Raw genomic sequence first — 20,265 nt, 5'->3', positions numbered from 1 at the left:
ACTAAAATTCGAGCTAAACTTTAAACACAACACTATCTTCGTACCACAAAATAGATACAATTTATTTTATTTATTTAAAAACTGGAAAACAATAATTGTCTTGAAATTTACTAAATGTTTCACAATAATAGTTGTATTCCGTAGGACAAATCTGCCACGTGCACACGTGGTGTGCATCAGCTGTGTAACATTAGGTTAAGCGCTGTTGTCGCGTTGTGATGAAACTCACCAATATTAATACTCGCTATAGGTATTTTGAAACAGTTAATTTTACGCCCCTGTAATATACAACTTTTTTGTTCATTTATGATTATCTCATGCTGATTGCTGAAGTAATGGCAGTCAAACTTCTTACACCCTGTATAAGACATTACTAAGACGTTGCTTATAAAATAGTTATTTGTTGGAATTTATTTGAATTAGATTTATAGATTAGATATTACTGACCTTCATGATCCTAAATGATCTCCTGCGTAGAGCAAATTAGTGAGACACCTAAATTCCACGTCCTGGAAAACTATTCGAGTTATTAGGACCGAGACAAGCATGTGCGTGAAGCCGTCGAACGTGAGGGTATGAGGTACGTGAAAGAAGTTCAGAATTACATGTTTCATGGCACAAATTACGCGCTAAAATCAAGGGTATTGTGCTCGGTTCGTGCATAAGCAAGTTTACCCGGCAAATGCTGAAAATCAGCAACGGAATATATGAAAAAGTGCTTTGGAAACCCCCGCTCGTTTGTTTATCATGCTAGTACGTTTCAAAGTTCTGAGGATATCAGTTAAAAGGGACGAAACTTTGATAATAAGATATAGATACGATAGAACATAAATAATGTTAAATTGGCAGAAATTATTTCCTGGTAGAGAATATTTGTAGGAAATTAAATTTTAATTTGAATTTCTTCTTCTTCAAACTCGATCCAAAATGGCGAACTTGGCCAAAAAAAATCACAAAGTTGCAAAAAAACGGGTTTTCTTAAATAACTAAAGAAACTATAGCTCCGATCGAAAAATTTTAAATGAGAAAGTTGTAGGTTTTAAAAATAGGTATTTATCGATTGACTTAGAAGCAATATAAATAATTATTAAAACGATAAAAGTAAAAAAAATGTAAATTAAATAAAAGTTAAACATTTCTGGGACTATTTTGCTTGTAAGTCTCGTCAAGCTACCCCAGATTAAGTATAAAAGGACTTTTGTACATGGTCCAGCAATGCGGGAGCCATTTAGAATATACGTCATCAGTTTTCAGAGCGAGCACGCGTTTTCACGCTTCACTTTATTACTCAATATAGTACAAAAAATCAATGAAACATATCCTATTATTTTTTCCTTGAAAATATAAGTAGTCAGTTTTAATTAAAAAGTTATCTCGACTCCAGAAGGTAATAGAAAAACATTTTAAATTCGTGAAAACATGTCAGTACTTCCTTCTTTAAAAGTCATTTTCATAAAATAAAAATTGAAACAGTTATTTAAAAAATACAAGCCCAAAAAAGAGCAATTTATCGCAAATCATGTTTTGATCCTTAAAATTAATAAAATCGGCAAAAATTTTTAACAGCATGGTAATACAACTCTTTACGAAGAAAATAACCTGAAAATCGTCACTGTAGGGCCATTCGCTGAGAAGATCTACCCAATTTTCGAGTGTCTTTTTTTCAAAGAATAACACAGGTCAACATGTAGTTTGAAAAAAAACACCGGACTCTACCTAGGTACCCAGGGGTTTTTGAGGTCCCTGATTCCGATGCCGAGGTCGGTTAAGCTCTATCACGACAAGTTCAAGGTCACTTGAAGGTGAAACTAAGAAAAGGTGTTTGAAAAAATCTGAAAAAATTCATACATAGGTTTTTTGGATCGCTAAGTCTGAATCCGATGTCGGTTGACCTCTATCACCTCATGTTCAAGGTGATTTGAAGGTTAAAGTAAGAATAGAAGGTGAAAAAAATTGGAAAAATGTTTACGAATGCTCACCTGCCTACTTTTGTCTGTTTATCTGTCTGCCTTTTTACCGGCACACTTGTTTGTTTGCTTTTTAGTCTGTATACAGGGTAGCCCATCGAAAACTTACCGCAAGGCATTACAGGGTAGTAATGAACTTTTCGGCAAAATCCAAAAACAAGTAAAGTTTGCTTCTGAGGGGGACAACTTTTGGCGCAAAGAGCATAGCAAAATCTTCAACCCCCTAAGTGGGGGTGCCATCCCCCAAATTTTTTTAAATGGGAATGAGGGTCAAGTTGGGGGTCATTAGAAAGAGCTTTTAATTCTCTATACATCGATTCTTACTTTTTGAAAATCCATCCATTATTTTAGAAAATATGCAGCTTTGAAAATACGAACAATATTTTTGACGAGAAATGCGAAAATCGATTTAATTTTGCTTCAAAACTTACGGTATTGTATTAGCTTGGTAAATTCCTTCAAAAGAATTCGCTGTTTTTTTTCCGATTTGCGAATTCTTTAGCCTGATTTTGGTGAGCAAAAAATTGTCCGCTTTTTGTTTGGTATTTAGATAGGCCACAAGAAGTTGCTAGATAACTGTCTTGTGACTTGTAGTTGAAGAGTACCAGTACTGCCGAGTCTTTTAAATTGATTAATTATGGTGTACTCAATTCCAGAAAGAGTAGAAATTATTGAGCTTTTTTTCAAAAACAATGAATGCGGAAATCGGGTCGCCGAACTGTTCAACCAACGGCATCCTTAGAAACATGCGTCTGGAAAAATTGTTCGCTAATTGGTGGCCAAATTTCGCGAAACTGGCTCCGTTCATAACAAAAAGAGGCAGATTGAAAATCCGGTACTAAATGAACCTACGGAAATAGCGGTATTGGGGCAAGTGGCAATGGATAGTACGCTAAGTACAATGCAATTGGCTACTGCGACAGGAGTGAGTCGTACAAGTGTCCAACGAATATTAAAAAAATACAAATTCCATCCTTATAAGATTCGGCTAGTGCAAGAGCTAAATGAAGACGATTTTGATCGTCGTTTGCAATTTTGCGAAATAATGACTAAACGAGCGATAAACGATCATTTCCTCTTTAATGTGTGTTTTTCGGACGAGTGCACGTTCTTCTTGAATGGTTTAGTGAATCGCCATAATTGTCGTTACTGGGCTGGTACCAATCCAAGGAGTTTCCATGAGACACACTCGCAACACCCCCAGAAGTTGAATGTATGGGCCGGTATTTTTTAAAATTCCATTGTAGGTCCTTTTTTCCTTCCTGGAAATTTGACAGGCGATATGTACTTGGATTTACTACAAAATGTCATCGACCCAGCTCTAACAAATATCATAGAGGACGACCCTGCTTACAATGAACACGAACTGATTTTCCAGCAAGACGGAGCTCCTCCACATTACTCGCTCAATGTGCGCAATTACCTAAATTAGACGTTTCCAGGACGCTGGATAGGACGAAGAGGTGCAATTGAGTGGCCCCCTCGCTCACCCGACTTAAATCCTTTAGATTTCTTTCTCTGGGGGCACAATAAAAGCAAAGTTTACAGCACTCCACCTGATACCTTGGAAGATCTGCGAGGACGAATCATTAATGTATGTCGCGAAGTACCACCGCAAGCGCTCCAGAATGTTCGACAACGGTTTGAAGACAACCTGTATCATTGTATGCAAGTTGGCGAACAACATTTTCAGCATTTACTTGACTAATACCGTAAGTTTTGAAGTAAAATTAAATCGATTTTCGCATTTCTCGTCAAAAATATTGTTCGTATTTTCAAAGCTACATATTTTCTAAAATAATGAATCGATTTTCAAAAGTAAGAATCGATGTATAGAGAATTAAAAGCCCTTTCTAATGACCCCCCACTTGACTGTTATTCCCATTTGAAAAAATTTAGGGGATAGCACCCCCACTTAGGGGGTTGAAGATTTTGGTATGCTTTTTGAGCCAAAAGTTGTCCCCCTCAGAAGCAAATTTTACCTGTTTTTGGATTTTGTCGAAAAGTTCATTACTACCCTGTAATGTCTTGTGGTACGTTTTCGATGGGCTACCCTGTATATCGTCCGCCTGTATTTTCTCTCTGTTCGTCTACCTGACATCCTGCCTTTCTATCTACCTTTCTGTCGGTAATTTTGTCTATCTTCCTGTCTGACTAAATGACTAAAGATTTATATCTGTCTGTTTTCCTGCTACCCTCTGTCTAAATGTCATATGAATCTTAAACTTCATTTTCTATATTCTCATCTTGATTGGTTCCCAGAAAATCTGGTACCTTTTGGTGAAGAACAAGGAGAAAGAATGCACCAGGACCTGAATGAGTTTAAACAAAGATATCAATGTGTTTGGGGGAAGAATATGCAGACTATTGCTAGAATCTAGAGAGAGAGACACAAATAAAGCACATAAAAGAAAAGCAATTCGATCATTCCAGGAACAACGTAAGCGTTCTCGACCGAATTTCGATTAATACACTTATGCTGAGAGAAGCGAATTGATTTGTTGAAGGCTTTCAAAAGTTTTTTTTACCTATGTACGAATTTTTTCAGATTTTTTCAACAACCTTTTCTTAGCTTGACCATCAAATGACCTTGAACTTGCCGTGATAGAGCTTAACCGAGCTCGGCATCGGAATCAGCGACCCCTGAGTACCTACGTAGGGTCTGGTGTTTTTTTTAACTAAATGTTGACCTGTGTTATTAGTATTTTTTAATTTTTCAAAAAAATGTACTTTTTGGCTTGTCTCGGGCTATGCTTGCAGTAAATAGCAAGTATGGGAACGTAAATGGAAATGTGTTATAGGAAAAGGAAAAAAAGAAGAATTTTAACATTTTTTTCGGTATATCTCGAAAAATAATAAAGCAATCGATAGATCTTTTTAAAACCTGCAACTTTCACATCTAAAATTTTTCGATCGGAGCTATATGTTTTTAGTTATTTTAGAAAAATCGTTTTTTGCAACTTTGCGAATTTTTTTAGCCATGTTCGCCATTTTGGATCGAGTTTAAAGAACAAGAAACTCAATCTAAAATTTATTGCATATACAGTAATTTTTTTTCCAGGTAATAATTTCTGAAAGCACTTCTCTATAATGCTTAGACTATTACTTATTGAAATAAGGTTCTATTGTAGCAATAAAATTAAAGTTTTACATCTATAAAATCAGAAAACCTTAATTTTAAGAAAACTATAGAAATTTCCTTGCAAGGACGAGGCCTTACGGTTAATTTATGCGTCAGTGGTTTTGAATATTTGGGGTCACTTCATCACACTTCAATTTCGCAAGTAACTAAATCCCTCCTCTTCTTGTCTAATCACCTATTAGTATTCACAGCTGCTGCTCAATTTATAACTCCGCAACAGTACTCAAGTTCATCAATTATCGACAGATGTCGCCAGCAAGGGTAGTATTTACCTTTGCAAATCCACTGCTTTTATACTTCGTCCGCCATTCTCCTTTAGAGAGGAATAGCTGCATTTCTTGAATTATTTCTTTTAAAATGTCTCCATCCAGTGGCTAGTGGATACTTATTTCGGAACACCCTATACATGGGAATGTTAATGTGTTAATGTATGCGACAGCGGCAAGCATCGCTGTTTTAATTAAATGAAACGTCTGGAACATTAGTATGAATTACGCCAAAGCAAAATTTGCTATTCTGCTTGTAATTAAAAAGGGTTGGGAGTCTAGTGAGGCTGCTACTCGTTTGTAAAACATTTGGAATTCCACTGTATTGGTAGGGGAACGGATTTTATGTACTCGTTGAGGATTGATTTTTTTTAGTATATTCACAGTAAAAATGTTTCAGTGAAGAATTTTACTTGGAATTAACTCCCACGATTAACACTCAAGAAATAATCGGTTCTAAATGTTATTTCACATACTTCGATTAACAAGTGTCATTTCAGCAATAATTCGAGAAATTCCTTTTTATACTGAACGAATACCTTAATAGCATTTGCGTGCTCGTAAGCACCACTAAAACTATTGAGTATATGACAAAAAATCCACGAATATTATCTTTTATATTTTGTAATATCTAAAATAACAAATGTGACAAACAAATTGACGTTATACATTCTGGAGGTTCAATAAATAAACCAAAATATTAATCAAACTATCAAAGCAAATACAGTGTGTACGATATTTGTTGAGATGGAATTCCAAGAAGATCCCTGCGTCATTTTCTTGGAATTAACTGCATTCGACACCCGAGGTAGAAAGACATTGGCGTCGCAGGGTCACCGTAGCAGCATGCAGCTGTGTATCGTCCTGTGTATTTTCATATTGAGTTACTTTGAACGTCATTAACTTTTTTCTGGTAACTTTTTTATCTGAACAAATATGGCAACAAATTTTTTTTGATCCCCATTACCCCGCCCGCACTGAAGTATATAACATTCTTCTCCGGAGACTGTATAACTGCAATTAGAAAACAAAGGATTCCAAAAAACAACAGTGCTTAAAAAAATACAAGTTTATTCGTTCTTTGTACATTACTTTAAGATCGCAAGAAAGGTTCGCTCTTCAACTTTTCTTTCTGTGAACATGGAAAAAACATTGTCATGAAAATTCACACAAATCCTATAATCGTGACAGGAACAAATTGTATGACGTTTACATTGTGATCATTTTTACAATAATTATCAAATTATCACCAACAAATTGATTCCATTAAATTTTCAAACAATATGTATTTGATACAATGTATTCTTGGTTGCCACAATTTAATGAAGAATTGTGTGAATTTTCATGACAATGTTAATATACCTGTGCTGTAAGTACATACCTACATGCTATATGTTTTTTGTTGGAAAAATGTTTGAATGATGAAGATTTGAATTAGTTCTTTAATAAGAGCAAATATACAAAAATTGTTCCGAAAAATTGTTCATAAAATGTTGATATTTTAATAAATTTTTTTGCATAAATGTTTCAATTTCTATTTTTCTTAAAATTTTAGATTTCTTTGAAAGATATGGAACTAATTTACTTTTCAAGTAAAGCGGCAATTTTGAGTACATTTTTATAATCATATTTTCTTGAACATTCAATGTGCTTATTACATTGATCACATTGGTAAATTCACTTTGAAAAAATAGTATTCAAAATAAGCCTATAAAACGTTTTCAGATGTTTTCTTAGTTTTCTCTTCAGTATATCGCTTTTTGAACTCACTATAAACTGTTTAATATTATCACGTCTGGTATAGTCTTTTCGAAGTCAGTTGAACATGCATAAAAAGGCCTAGCAATAAAATTAATGGGTTTCATAGGTGTCCCTAAAAAAGTGTTCTGCTAAAGGTAAAAATTATAATAATTAGTATACAGGATTTTCAAAAAGACTGGAACCCCTCTCTATCTCAAAAAATACTGCTCAGACAAAAAAAATTATTAGAACAAAAGTTGCAGGGTTTTGAGTGGGCAATCCAACGGCTACCTTGAACATGACCTTGAAGGTCATTTAGAGGTCAAGTTGAAAATTTTAAATGGAACCGTGTACTTTTGATCCCGGAAATGAAGAGAGCGAGGAATATCGGGTCATTTATTAAAAATCGATTTGACCTGTAAAAGACCTTGAAGGTCAAGGTGAAGGTCATATCCGAAAGTAAAAATTTCCATTTTTTCTATTTCCGTGGTCAGAAATATACGGTTCGATTTAAAATTTTCAGGTTGACCTCTAAATGACCTTGAAGGTCATGGTCAAGGTCACATTCGAACATAAAATTTTCCGCTCTTACCATTTCCGGGGTCAAAAGTACACGGTTCCATTTAAAATTTTCAACTTGACCTCTAAATGACCTTCAAGGGCATGGTCAAGGTCATAGTTGGATTGCTCACTCAAAACCCTGCAACTTTTGTCCTAATCATTTTTTTGTTTGAGCAGTATTTTCTGAGATAGAGGGGGGGTTCCAAACTTTTTGAACACCATGTGTAATGTGTAGAAAATTTCTATTACAATGTTCATTAGGCCAACAACATATTTTAATTATTTATGTCCTCAAACAATTTTTTTATATTGATGGTAAATTTTGTTTTGTTCCGTTTCAAAAGGCCTCCAAAATGCCATGTTGTAATAATATTAGTAAACAAAATATTCCTCTTATTTCTCCCTTTCGCAATTGTAATATGAATTATTAATAGAAGGTGCCTGTAGTAAATTAAAATTACCTGCTAGGCAATTTGTCAGCCAATTGTCAACAGCTGAGATTTATTACCCAGTCGCCCAGTCCGGCTGTCTGTGTACACCGTTTGCCTGCCCGCGCATTCTTCAATGGGCGTATACATTCCTACCACCTCAACGTTTAGTTCGACCAGACTTGTATATGGGTATCGCTAAATAAATATGGGAACCAGTTTTTTAAATATTTCAATGCCGAGTTGCTGTGTCAGCGACTGAACCTGGTACCTCTTGGTTCTTTGATTGAGATTCGAAAGACTATACTACGTGTACTAAATGTCCTTTTACCTTCTACGATACCGGCACCATAAGTCACATTTGGGAGTTTCGATGTACCCTCAGCTGCTAAAATAAAGACTTGCTAGAGAAAAAGTGAAAACACTTACCTATAACAAAACCACTCTTTATTTACATAGTTCGTGATATAGAATTACACATATTACACAAATATCTATTATATAAAAATATGACAAGAAAAGTCTTTCTTTACTAGGGCCATCTTCTAGGTGGGTGTTACTCCAGAGTCTACTAACGAGTCTAAGTATCCACTTTGGATACTAAGAAATAACTGACTTCTTCAATTGCACCAGCTTCTCTCGATATCCCTTATTTTTATATACATTACTTAATTATAAAAACAGGAAGGAAAGTGGTGCATGTTATTTTAGCCCTAGTCACCAAGGCCAAAAAAGAAGCACGTCCGATTTAAATGTTTATTTTGCTAATAATGCAAGATTGCATTGCATGACACTGAACGAATAAAAAGGACAAGTTTAAGTAATGAATATTTATAATTAAGAAGTAACATTTGAGTCGTAATATTGTAACACTTTTTTTATAATATTGCCAGAATTTCTCAACACGCCAAATGACTTCCAAATGACTATCGATCGATACATATCTCTACGAGAAACATCAAATATTATTTTACGTTTTAACAATGTTCCGAGAGTTTTCGAAAAATTATTGTTTGATACACATTTGCGAAGTCTTTTTTTATTCTCGAATGGCATACTCTCCATTCTCAAATACTTCTAAAACTAGAATATAATTTTTACATTCACAGTATGTGAAAAAACAATATTACAATTCCTGTAGTTTGATGTACGGGCTACACACACAGATTGAGATTGCAGCTTAATAATGCACGAATTGGCATTGTTGCCAGACATAACATAATCTAATAACATTTAAGGGAGTTACCAATTCCCCAGTCAAATCAATCTGCAGACTTATGGGACGACCCTAAAACGTACAGCTATTAGTCTACCACTTACGTTAATAACGTGACTATGTCTATATTACAAATTGATGCCTTTAATACATCTACTCCGCACCATAAATGTGCACATTATAAATGAGCCGGAGCTCTATATGCACTTGATATGTGGAATTTGCAGAGATTTGCCTTAGTGGTACTGGTTTGGCACATGAAACTGTTAATTTAAGTATGAAGGCGAAGTTCTAAGAGTGGCATAACTATGCTTTGAACTCAGTGGAGAGAATTGAGCTCGCGTTATACAGGGTGGTCCGAATTTTATGCAGGAAACTTCAAGGGCAGATAGATCTCTTTAAAATAATAGCTGTTTGCCTTATAAACATAGGACTGGAACGGCCTCGTTTTAGAGATACAGGGTGTTGAATTTGTTAAAAAAATTAAATTTTTTGTTTATATCTCCGGAATCTATTAACCGATCTCAATAAAATTTAGTACAGATAATGTATGACAGTAGGCCTTGCATTACCTAAAATATTAGCTCTAAAGGTTCAACCAGTGGTGTACAACTGGACAGGATCACCCCTTTTTTTTAAAAAAAAACCTACGCCACTGTATTTTTTACAAGTTATTGTAACGGATTTATATTCTAATGCACAAAATACTTAAAATAGGTAACTTGAATTTTTTCCGTAAATTTCACCGTTCTCAAGTTATTCATACCAATACAATCCCCTTGTGGCAGATACTTCTAACCATAATATTACAATAGTATTTATGTTTATGCTTAAAAGTAAGTGCAATTTGTAAGCACTTCAACAAAATTCTTTACACTCGTCGCTTTCATCTTTTTGGATTAAAAAACGTCTCGGCAACTCGGGATGAGTAAATCGAAAATTTGAAAAGTTCTACATAAAGATGGTAGAAATCCGTACCATTTACAACCTGTGCAAAATTTACTTCCGGAAGATGCAGAGAGACACCTGAATTTTTGTCAGTGGTTGTTAAAGTCACAACATAATCCAGAATTCTTACTAAAAATACTTTGGATCGATGAAGCTACGTTCAATCCTCATGAAATTCGAACAAGATCTTTTCAAGACGAATTTTCTGTGAAAGTGTGGCTCGGAATAATTCGCAATAAAGTTTGTGGACCTTTCTTCTTGCTACCATCCAAATTCCCAATAATTTCTAAACTCTCTAGAAAACCATCTATTTGAATTATTACTTTCAAGCATAAACATAAATATTCTTGTAATATTATGGTTTGAAATGTCTGCCACAAGGGAACTGTATTGGTATGAATAACTTGAGAACGGCGAATCTTAGGGAAAAAATTCAAGTTACCTTTTTTACGTATTTAGTGCATTAGAATATAAATCCGTTACAATATGTTGTAAAAAATACAGTGGCGTAGGTTTTTTTATGAAAAGAGGGCGACTCCTGTCCAGTTGTACACCACTGGTTGAACCTCTAGAGCTCGCATTTGAGGGAATGCAAGGCCTACTGTTATAGATTATCTGTACCAAATTTTATTGAGATCGGTTAATAGATTCCGGAGATATAAACAAAAAATCAATTTTTTTTAACAACTTTAACACCCTGTATCTCTAAAACGAGGCCGTTCTAGACCTATGTTTATAAGGCAAACACCTATTATTTTAAAGAGATCTATCTGCCCTCGAAGTTTCCTGCATAAAATTCGGACCACCCTGTATTTGCAACTAACACCAATTTTAAACAAAAGCTCGCCATAAGTAGGAATATAATCGTTCTAATATGCACGAGTTTAATATTTTTCAAGGAATTAGATTTAGATGCTTCAAGTATACGTACACGGAAACAAACATTACCATGAAAATTCACACAATTGTAATCAAAAACAAGTAAAACTTCACAGATCTTTTAACAATAAAATAAAGATGAGGTAGTTACAAAAACGTATATGGATGGTCTCTTTGTTGCTCTTGATTTTGAAATGACCTTGAAACTGACGTGATACAGTTAAAAGAATCAGTAAACCCAAAATAATCGTTTAACCATAAACACATTTTGTAATATCTGTATTCGTTGCAAGCATAAAATATTCATAAATTTTTTTCTAGGAAAGAACTTACTAGAGACACTTTTTAGTTACAATTTCATGTAGAATTCAACAATCAGTGACTCCAAAAACGTACGAGTGGTCAAATTTTTTGTATTAACTTTATTTCGCGATATAACCTTGGTTTGACCTTGACCCTGACCTGATCGGGTTAAACGAACCTCTGATTCGGACCTCAATAATTATTATTTACACCATAAAGGAGGTAAGTATTATTTACTAGTCGAGGGCGATTTTGCGCCCGAGCTGAGCGAGGACTGGCAATAGAGTCCGAGACTGGTAAATTATACTTAACCGCTGCGTGGTGTATAACATTTTATCTGCTCCCACAGTTCTTTATGGTTCATGAAATAAAGATTAGGTTTTATTTTTTCACATTTCTTAATCAATTCATTTCGACATTATTCAAAATCTTACAAAGTCGCCTTGGTTGTTTGGATTTTGTCATTTCTAAGGTGTATATAGACAAAGCTAGAAGTTGTTTTTGAATTATTATTTCTAAATGAGTGATTTTCAAATAGAAAGTTGCCTGCGAATTTTTATTACCCGAGAAGTCGAAAGTGAGCTACGGACGAGCATATAGAAATTTCAAAGAATGGTGCCAGAACAAAAATACTGGTGTTTCTGAAATGTCGCTGTTAACATATTTCATGGAGAAGTCAAGAACTTTAAAGTCACCGAGTTTATGGAGTGAATACTCAATGATTAAGTCAACTATTTTCATAGAGAAGAACCTGGATATATCAAAATACCTCAAGCTGAGAGCATTTTTTAACCGTAAGAATGACAGCTATACACCTAAAATGTCAAACGTTTTTACAAGAGAAGTCAACGATTTTTTCGTTCAGGCACCCGATAACACATATTTACTAATGAAGGTAGTGACGGTCTTATACGCATTGCAGATGCATGCCGTTCTAATGAGTTATGCAAACTTACAACGTCAATTGCAAAAATTTCGATATCATTATTGTAGTTACAATTCCAGATTCTAAAAATAGTATGTCACGTTAACTATTACTTCTCGTCTAGGTTCTGTTTTTCACCTAGAAATTATCAAGAAATGTATCAAGATTTAGATTGGAAATTAAAACTAAATTTTTTTTATGCGCTATCAATCAGGTAGATGATACAACCAACTAGTCGATAAGAATACCCTTTCTATGATTCCTAATAAGATTGCACAGTTTTTGAAACTAGAACATCCTGGAACATATACAGGCCATTCATTCCGAAGAACATCGGCAACGTTACTGGCTAATACAGGAGCTGATGTATTAGCAATTAAGAGATATGGTGGCTGGAAATCAGCCACAATTGCAGAAAGTTATGTTGCTGACAGTTTCAGTAACAAAAATGAAATGGCCAACAGGATTCTTTACAATGACACTCCAGGTTCTAGTAATAATCGCATCATGCTGTTTTAATGAATAGTCAGATAAGATTGAGCCTCCAGTGACTGAAATGGAGCGAGTTATAAACTCGAAATCGCTTTTTTCCCTATGGAGGTAAGTTACCTCACTTACCTCCCATTGTCCATAGCAACTTCCACTTCTACTGTAAAATCCACTCACCTCCTTAAAAACAATGTATTAATAATCTATTTACTATAGTGGGAGCAGATAAAAACATATAGACATCATGGTCTGGTCTTTCGGAACAGGTACTTTTTTTGTGGCGCTGTGATAATCAGAATGTCAATGTTGCATTTTCATATTTTAAAACAAAATTTGACACAATTGGACCTTTACAATACTTTTTATTTTCGTGTAAAGCATAATTCCTTACTATAACAAGCGATAAATAAATAAAAATGTGTGTTTGCGTTTGCTACAAAAAGCAGTTTCCCTGCTCTTGATTTCAAGTTATCTGAAAGTTTTCTTGACTATCCCTTCCGATCTCTCGTAGAAATATTGATTTACGCCACCTTTTGACTATAATAAAAATGATAAATGCCCTTGTAAATCCATAAGAACGCCATAGATTCTTAGCTTCCCTCAACTTAAATTTGTATTTTATTGGAGAAAAGGAATAAAATGTCGACATTGTTCAATTTACGATTTTGATATACTAGCCGAAGTGAGAACAGCTTTTAAATACAAAATGATGAATTTAGGAATATTGATCTCAATATATTTGTAAACTATACTAGTAAACCTACACTTCAGTTACCAGTGTCGTAGGTGTGAGGAAGGAGTCACCCCTTTAAAGCGTAACTCATACCCGTATGACTTTTTTTTAAAATATTTCATTTTGGCATTCGTCTTGGCCACATTGGCCAGTCTACCCACTTTTTTCATTAAATTTCATATCAATGTCACGTTTAAAGGCGAGGAAGTAAGCAGCCCGCTTAATTCCAAGATTTTTATTAAAATAACTTCTCTTTGCAGATGGAGGGGCTGGTGCGAGAGATGCAGGACACGGAGCACGGGGGCGTTCCTGTCAGAAGCCAGAAATTATTCCTAACATCAATTCCTGCCGCCTTTATGGGTAAGCTCTCATTAAGACCCGTTATGGAAGACGGAGTGCCGGTCGGAAAATTCCGGGCATTCCGTGTTCAGCTTGTACCAAGCACGTGTCTCGACGTACCCGAATTAAATTCGTTTTTTTTTCCTGAAATTATATTAAGTGTCGCAGCAGAGAACATCGATTAAATACAGGGTGTCCAAAAAAGAATGTGACATACTTCAAGAGCCAAAATAAACCAATTTATGTTAATGCATTCATCTATTAAAAAAAATACACTTCCAACAGGCAATGCCCAATAACAGTCTATTACTAATGTACGCGGGAGCCAATGGCTCCATCTGTCGTACAGACTCCCAACTGTGCCATTCAAATGACTACATAGGAAGCGACCTGCTAACTGCAGGTACTTTTTTGCACGACTGCCACCCACAGAGGGCGTAACACAATGTTTGAGTCGTCAGTGCCGCGACAAACAACTACTCCGAGAGCTATTTGCCCGCTCCCGCGTACAATGTACTTCCTCTTCGTGATGATACGACGAAGAACAGCTGGGTCGTTTGTCGGTTGTCGCACCTATCACACACTGATGAGGACTAATAAGTCCGAAACCGGTCTGTGCCTGGTGGGTTAAACTGACAAACGATCCTAGCTGTTGTACTAGGTGTCGCGAGTATAATTCAATGCCGGTAGGGGCAAATAGCTCTCGGAGTAGTTGTTTCTCGCGGCACTGACGACTCAGTTTATTACTAAAATATAAGAAAAAAAAGAGAAAATAGGATTTAAATATGAAAAATAGAGAAAAAAACATACACACTTACAAATAACACAAATAAAAAGAACAAAACAAAAAGATAAACAATATAAGAAAAAAGAAATACATTGCTATTTAGCAATGCACTTTTTATACTGTGTCGGACAACAAAGAATATGAGCATAATTTTTCACCTCACTGTATTAGAGATAACCTAATACAACGGTGATGCTACAAGGATGTGATTGCGTGCTGTGGGTAGACTAAAAACGTTATTGCTTCTAGATTAAAGTCGTGGTACTTTAGTTTGTACGTTATTTAAAACATCTGGACAGTCGAAAATATTATGGAGTAAGTATATGGCTAATTTCATAAGTCTACGCTGTACTCTTTCCAAATTGTAATTTGGTTAGCTCCAGACTCTTGATGCATGTTCTAATTTAGAACGAATAAGAGTAATGTATGGTAATCGTATCGTAATGTAGAAATATTGACGAAATCTTTGGAATCCTTATTATGAAACACATATTCTTTTTTTTCTAAATAACTCCACCACCGACTAATAACATCAAGTGCATTATTAGTCCAAACATTCTGTCACGGATTAATGTTAAATTTGCAGAAATTATTACCCGGACAAAAAAATATGACCGTATAGAAAATTAAATTTTAAATTGAGTTTCCTGTTCTTTAAACTCGATGCAAAATAGCGAACATGGTTAAAAAAAATCGCAAATTTGCAAAAAAAAACGGTTTTTCTAAAAATAACTAAAAAAATATAGCACCGATTGAAAAATTTTAAATGAGAAAGTTGTAGGTTTTAAAAAGATCTATCGACTGATTTTTTGTAAATATCGATTGCTTTGTTACTTTTCGAGATATATCAAAAAAACCGTTAAAAATCTTCTCTTCTCTCTTCTTCTATAACTCGTTTACATCTATGTTCCCATACTTGCTATTTACTGCAAGCATAGCCCGCGGCAAGCCAAAAAAGTACATTTTTGAAAAATTTGAAAATATTAATTATTTTTCGAGATATATCGATTTTTTGAAAAAAAGGTGCTCTCGAAAATTGAATAGATCTTCTAAGCGGATAGCCCTACAGTGACGATTTTCGGTTTATTTTCTTCGTAAAGAGTTATATTATCATGCTTTTAAAAAATGTTAACGATTTTATTAATTTTAAGGATCAAAAAATGACTGAAAATGTTGCACTTTTTTGGGTATGTTTTTTTTTCAAATAACTATTTCAATATTTATTTTATGAAAATGACTTTTAAAGAAAGAAACTGCTGACATTTTTTCACGAATTAAAAAAAAAAATGTTTTTCTAAGACCTTCCGAAGCCGAGATATTTTTTTTTATATTTTACGTGCAGTCTAAATAGCTCGCGCTTGCAAAATCTTTGATATCTCGGCTTCTGGACCACGTACAAAAATTCTTTTGCACTTAATCTGGGGTAGCTAAACACGAATATTATAGTCATTTTCGCCTTAGAAGCAAAATAGTCCCGTAAATGTTTAGTTTTTATTTAACTTCTATTTTTTTACTTTTATTATACTTCTCCACGAAAATATGGCGCGAGCCATCTAGACTGCAAGTCATCAGTTTTCAGAGCGAGCACGCGCCGCTTCCCCCTACTTCTCCGTCCGGTCCAGCTGACGCACTCAGCGCTTGCACGCTTCAGTTTATTACTCAATTACCAATTACTAAAAATCAAGTAAACATATCCTACTATTTTTTTTGAAAATATAAGTATTCAATATTAACCTCCATCAAGCGCATCGCTGTAAAATGTTAATTGCGCCCTCAAAATTTTTTTTAAATAAAAAAATTAACTCGACACCAGGAGGTCGTAGAAAAACATTTTTTTTTAAATTCGTAAAAAAATGTCAGCAGTTTCTTTCTTTAAAAGTCATTTTCATAAAATAAAAATTGAAATAGTTATTTGAAAAAAACATACCCAAAAAAAGTGTAACTTAAAACAACGATATTGAGCAAACTGATACCTATTTTGTAAGTATGATTGAATCAGGCATACCAAACCTATCCAGTTTGTACAACAAGATCTCTTAAGAGGGGACTAAGTTACCTCAGGACAATTTAGCTTGCTTAAAATGCTACGTACCTTCGCAATTATTTTTTGCATAAAACATAGTAGACTTAGTCGTGGAGCATTGTATCTATATTACTTTGAACTAACCAAGACACTCCTCTTGAAAGCTGTTTCGAGATTTCAAACTAACTTGAGTAATCAGCGATTAACAAGCTGCCTAGGTAATGTTAATGGTGAACATTCTGGGAACTTGTAAATGCTTTATTTATTTAATTATTCTTCAATGTAGCTCATTTTAGCGACATTTAATGAGTATAGTACATCGTTTTTAAAACAAATCGAGTGCTGTTTGCAAAAGTCTGATTATTCTTGTAAAACATCCACAAAAGGTATACAAAGGTATGCAGGTATAAGGTTGTTACTAGTGCCATCTATGTTTTACACAAAAATAATCACAAAATAATATGTGGCTACCCCAAAAACTCTCCTAAAAACAAAATTCATCGAATTATCTTAAAATGTGTCCGTTATCTTTGAAAAATGAAATTAAAAGAAAAAAATTAAGGCGGATATTATTGAAATGTGACACACTCTACTGGACGCCCTGAATTTGAGATAGATTTGAAATCTGACGAAAGAACAGAACACCAAACAGAAATTATAGCTTATAAGAGGGATATTACAAAAAATGCTAACAGAATTATTTATACCACTTTTCGACATACTAGGGTATCTAGTACAAAGTATAAGTCTTTCCGAAGTCAGTTGAACATGTGAAAAACCGCCTAGCAATAAAATTTAATGAGTTTCATAGGCGTCCCTAAAAAAGTTTTCTGATAAAGGTAAAAATTCTAATAATTTGTATATAATGTGCAGAAAATTTCTGTTTATGTTCATTTGGTCAACAACATATTTTAATTATTTATGTCCTCAAACAATTTTATTATATTGATGGTAAATTTCGTTTTGTTCCGTTTCAAAAGGCCTCCACAATGCCATGTTGTAATAATATTAGTAAACAAAATATTCCTCTTATTTCTCCCTTTCGCAATTGTAATATGAATTATTAATAGAAGGTGCCTGTAGTAAATTAAAATTACCTGCTAGACAATTTGTCAGCCACTTGTCAACAGCTGAGATTTATTACCCAGTCGCCCAGTTCGGCTACACCGTTTTCCTGACTGCGCATTCTTCAACTGGGCGTATACATTCCTACCACCTCCACGTTTAGTTCGACCAGACCTGTATATGGGTATGGCTAAATAAATGTGGGAACAAGTTTTTCAAATATTTCAATGCCGAGTTGCTGCGTCAGCGACCGAACCTGGTATATACTGTCATGCTCTTGGTTCTTCAATTGATATCGGAAAGACTATATAAGTCTCTTATAACAATATTATTAAATAATACTTACTAATGACTTTTCCTCATATATCTTCCAAATCTGCATAAAATATTTAATTTATCAACCACAATATTATTCTTACTGAATTTGCAAAGAGGTGTTAGTAGAATAGATTAATTTGATCCAAAATCCGTCGCTACAAAGTTATACTGCCTTGAATTATTCATGCGTGTTATGTAACTTACGATTTTAGGATCATCGTCGTCTTAGTAACGGATATCTCAAATAATTTATCTTTCAAGGCATATAATTCGTCGGCTTATTCGAAAACGGCTGCCTCCTCAGACTCCCCGAACTACTATTTAAAGTTTGGTAAATTCATTAAAATGTTAATTTGTTCTTAAGAGGGATATTTCAAATTCTGTAGGATATTTGACGCCCTAAAAGCATTTACTAAACTTGAACAACCAAAATGCATCTAAGAAATCATAGAAATGTGATTATTCTTCGCTGTTCCAGGGTACGACCTGATAGAATGGTTAATGGAGCGTCTTGGAATTGAAGAATCCGGTAAGAAACCTCTTATTTTTTTGTTTTCTGATATCTTGGAAACGCCCTGTACAATAAATTTTCCCTTTTAGAGGCGCTCAATATAGCCAATCAACTGTGTCAGTACGGCTACTTTTTTCCAATAAGCGACTCAAAAAACTTGGTGGTCAAAGACGACAGTTCCTTGTATAGATTCCAGGTAATAAGATTCGGAACTGTATCAAAATTTATTTTACAACGTTTTCCTTCTAGTCTCCCTACTATTGGCCTTGGCAGAACAGGCCTCCCGACAACGTAGAATACGCGATTTATTTGGCCAAGAGGACCCTCAGGAATAAACAGAGACACGGACTGGAGGATTACGAGCTCGAGGCTTTGAGTAACTTGAAGAAAAATTTGGCCAACAAATGGGATTTCATCACAATGCAAGCCGAGGAGCAGGTTAGCAAAGCAACCGATAACTATTTTATGTCTTTTCTTAGCCTCAAAAATTACATTAAACATCTCAGAGCCTGAAATATTTGTAAATTTTATCAAAACGACTTTAATACTTACCAAATCTAAATTTGACAAAAATTTTTTGTTTGAAAATGATAAAAAGCGCTTTTTTATATTATTTTTAACTTCGTAGCTTCGAAGATATAGGTATATACAGGGTGTTTATAAATAAGTGCGAAATATTTTAGGGTGTGGTTGCCGAAGTTATTTTCTGAAAAAAAGTTCACATAAACTTAGATCGAAATATACTTCGTTTCAAGGAATGTTTAAATTCTAATTTTTTTATATATTTTTATTAATTATTTCAGTTTTAATGATATTGACTCGAAATTTGAAAAACGCTTTGGAGGGATAAATGTGCATTTTTTGTGGTGAATCGAATATTTCTACTTGCTCCAGTGGCGTTCGTGCGAGAATGCCACAACTTTTAATAAAAAAAATAGTACGTCACTGACTTTTTCCAGTTTCGATATTTTTTTACAAATCCGTCATCAATTCTGAATGAAATTGAACTCTTTAATTTTTTTCGTGAGAAAAACGGTGCGTTTTTGAGGAAAAAAATAAAAAAATACTTTATTGCAAGTTGTGTGCATTTTTTTATTTCTATTGACACATTATCTAGTAGAATACTATCAATATTTCTAAATAAAGTACAACAAATCAAATATCGAGTCAATATCTTTAAAACTCTTTGAAATAATTAATAAAAATAAATAAAAAACTTAAATTTCAGCACTCTGTATCTCGGAAACAAAGCATATTTCGATCTGCGTTTATTTGAACTTTTTTTGACGAAATAACTTCGGCAACCACCCCCTAAAATATGTCGCACTTATTTACAAACACCCTTAATAACTTGATATCTGAGGTTTTATTTAGTTCAAAATGTTAAGCAACATTGCAAATGGTACGTTCCAGACCATTTGATAAAATGAAGTAAATTATTTTAAAATTTTAAATTTATATGGCGATTTCTTTGATATTGATATTACCAGAAATTACCATTAGATTATGTTTCCGTTTGCAAATGAAGACTGTCAAAGGGCAACTATGTTTGTAAAAAATTGTCGTTTTTCTTCTTTTCCGAAGCAAAAAATTGAAAAAAATAGAAAATGTGGAAAAACTGGAAG

General features: G+C 34.2%; 1 protein-coding gene across 1 annotated transcript in view; it reads left to right on the top strand.

Moving 5' to 3' along the window:
* Positions 1-20,265, top strand: part of LOC108905820 (regulator of G-protein signaling 6) — a 152,875-nt gene that overhangs the window by 121,200 nt on the left and 11,410 nt on the right. The window contains exons 3-6 of the mRNA XM_018708848.2: positions 13,858-13,957; positions 18,608-18,658; positions 18,730-18,836; positions 18,890-19,078. Of these exons, the coding sequence (XP_018564364.2) occupies positions 13,858-13,957; positions 18,608-18,658; positions 18,730-18,836; positions 18,890-19,078 (447 nt within the window). The remainder of the gene's footprint in view (positions 1-13,857; positions 13,958-18,607; positions 18,659-18,729; positions 18,837-18,889; positions 19,079-20,265) is intronic.

Source organism: Anoplophora glabripennis, unplaced genomic scaffold, assembly GCF_000390285.2.
Source record: "Anoplophora glabripennis isolate ALB-LARVAE unplaced genomic scaffold, Agla_2.0 scaffold164, whole genome shotgun sequence".
NCBI classification, from domain to species: domain Eukaryota; kingdom Metazoa; phylum Arthropoda; class Insecta; order Coleoptera; family Cerambycidae; genus Anoplophora; species Anoplophora glabripennis.
This window is presented reverse-complemented; position numbering and strand designations above follow the sequence as displayed.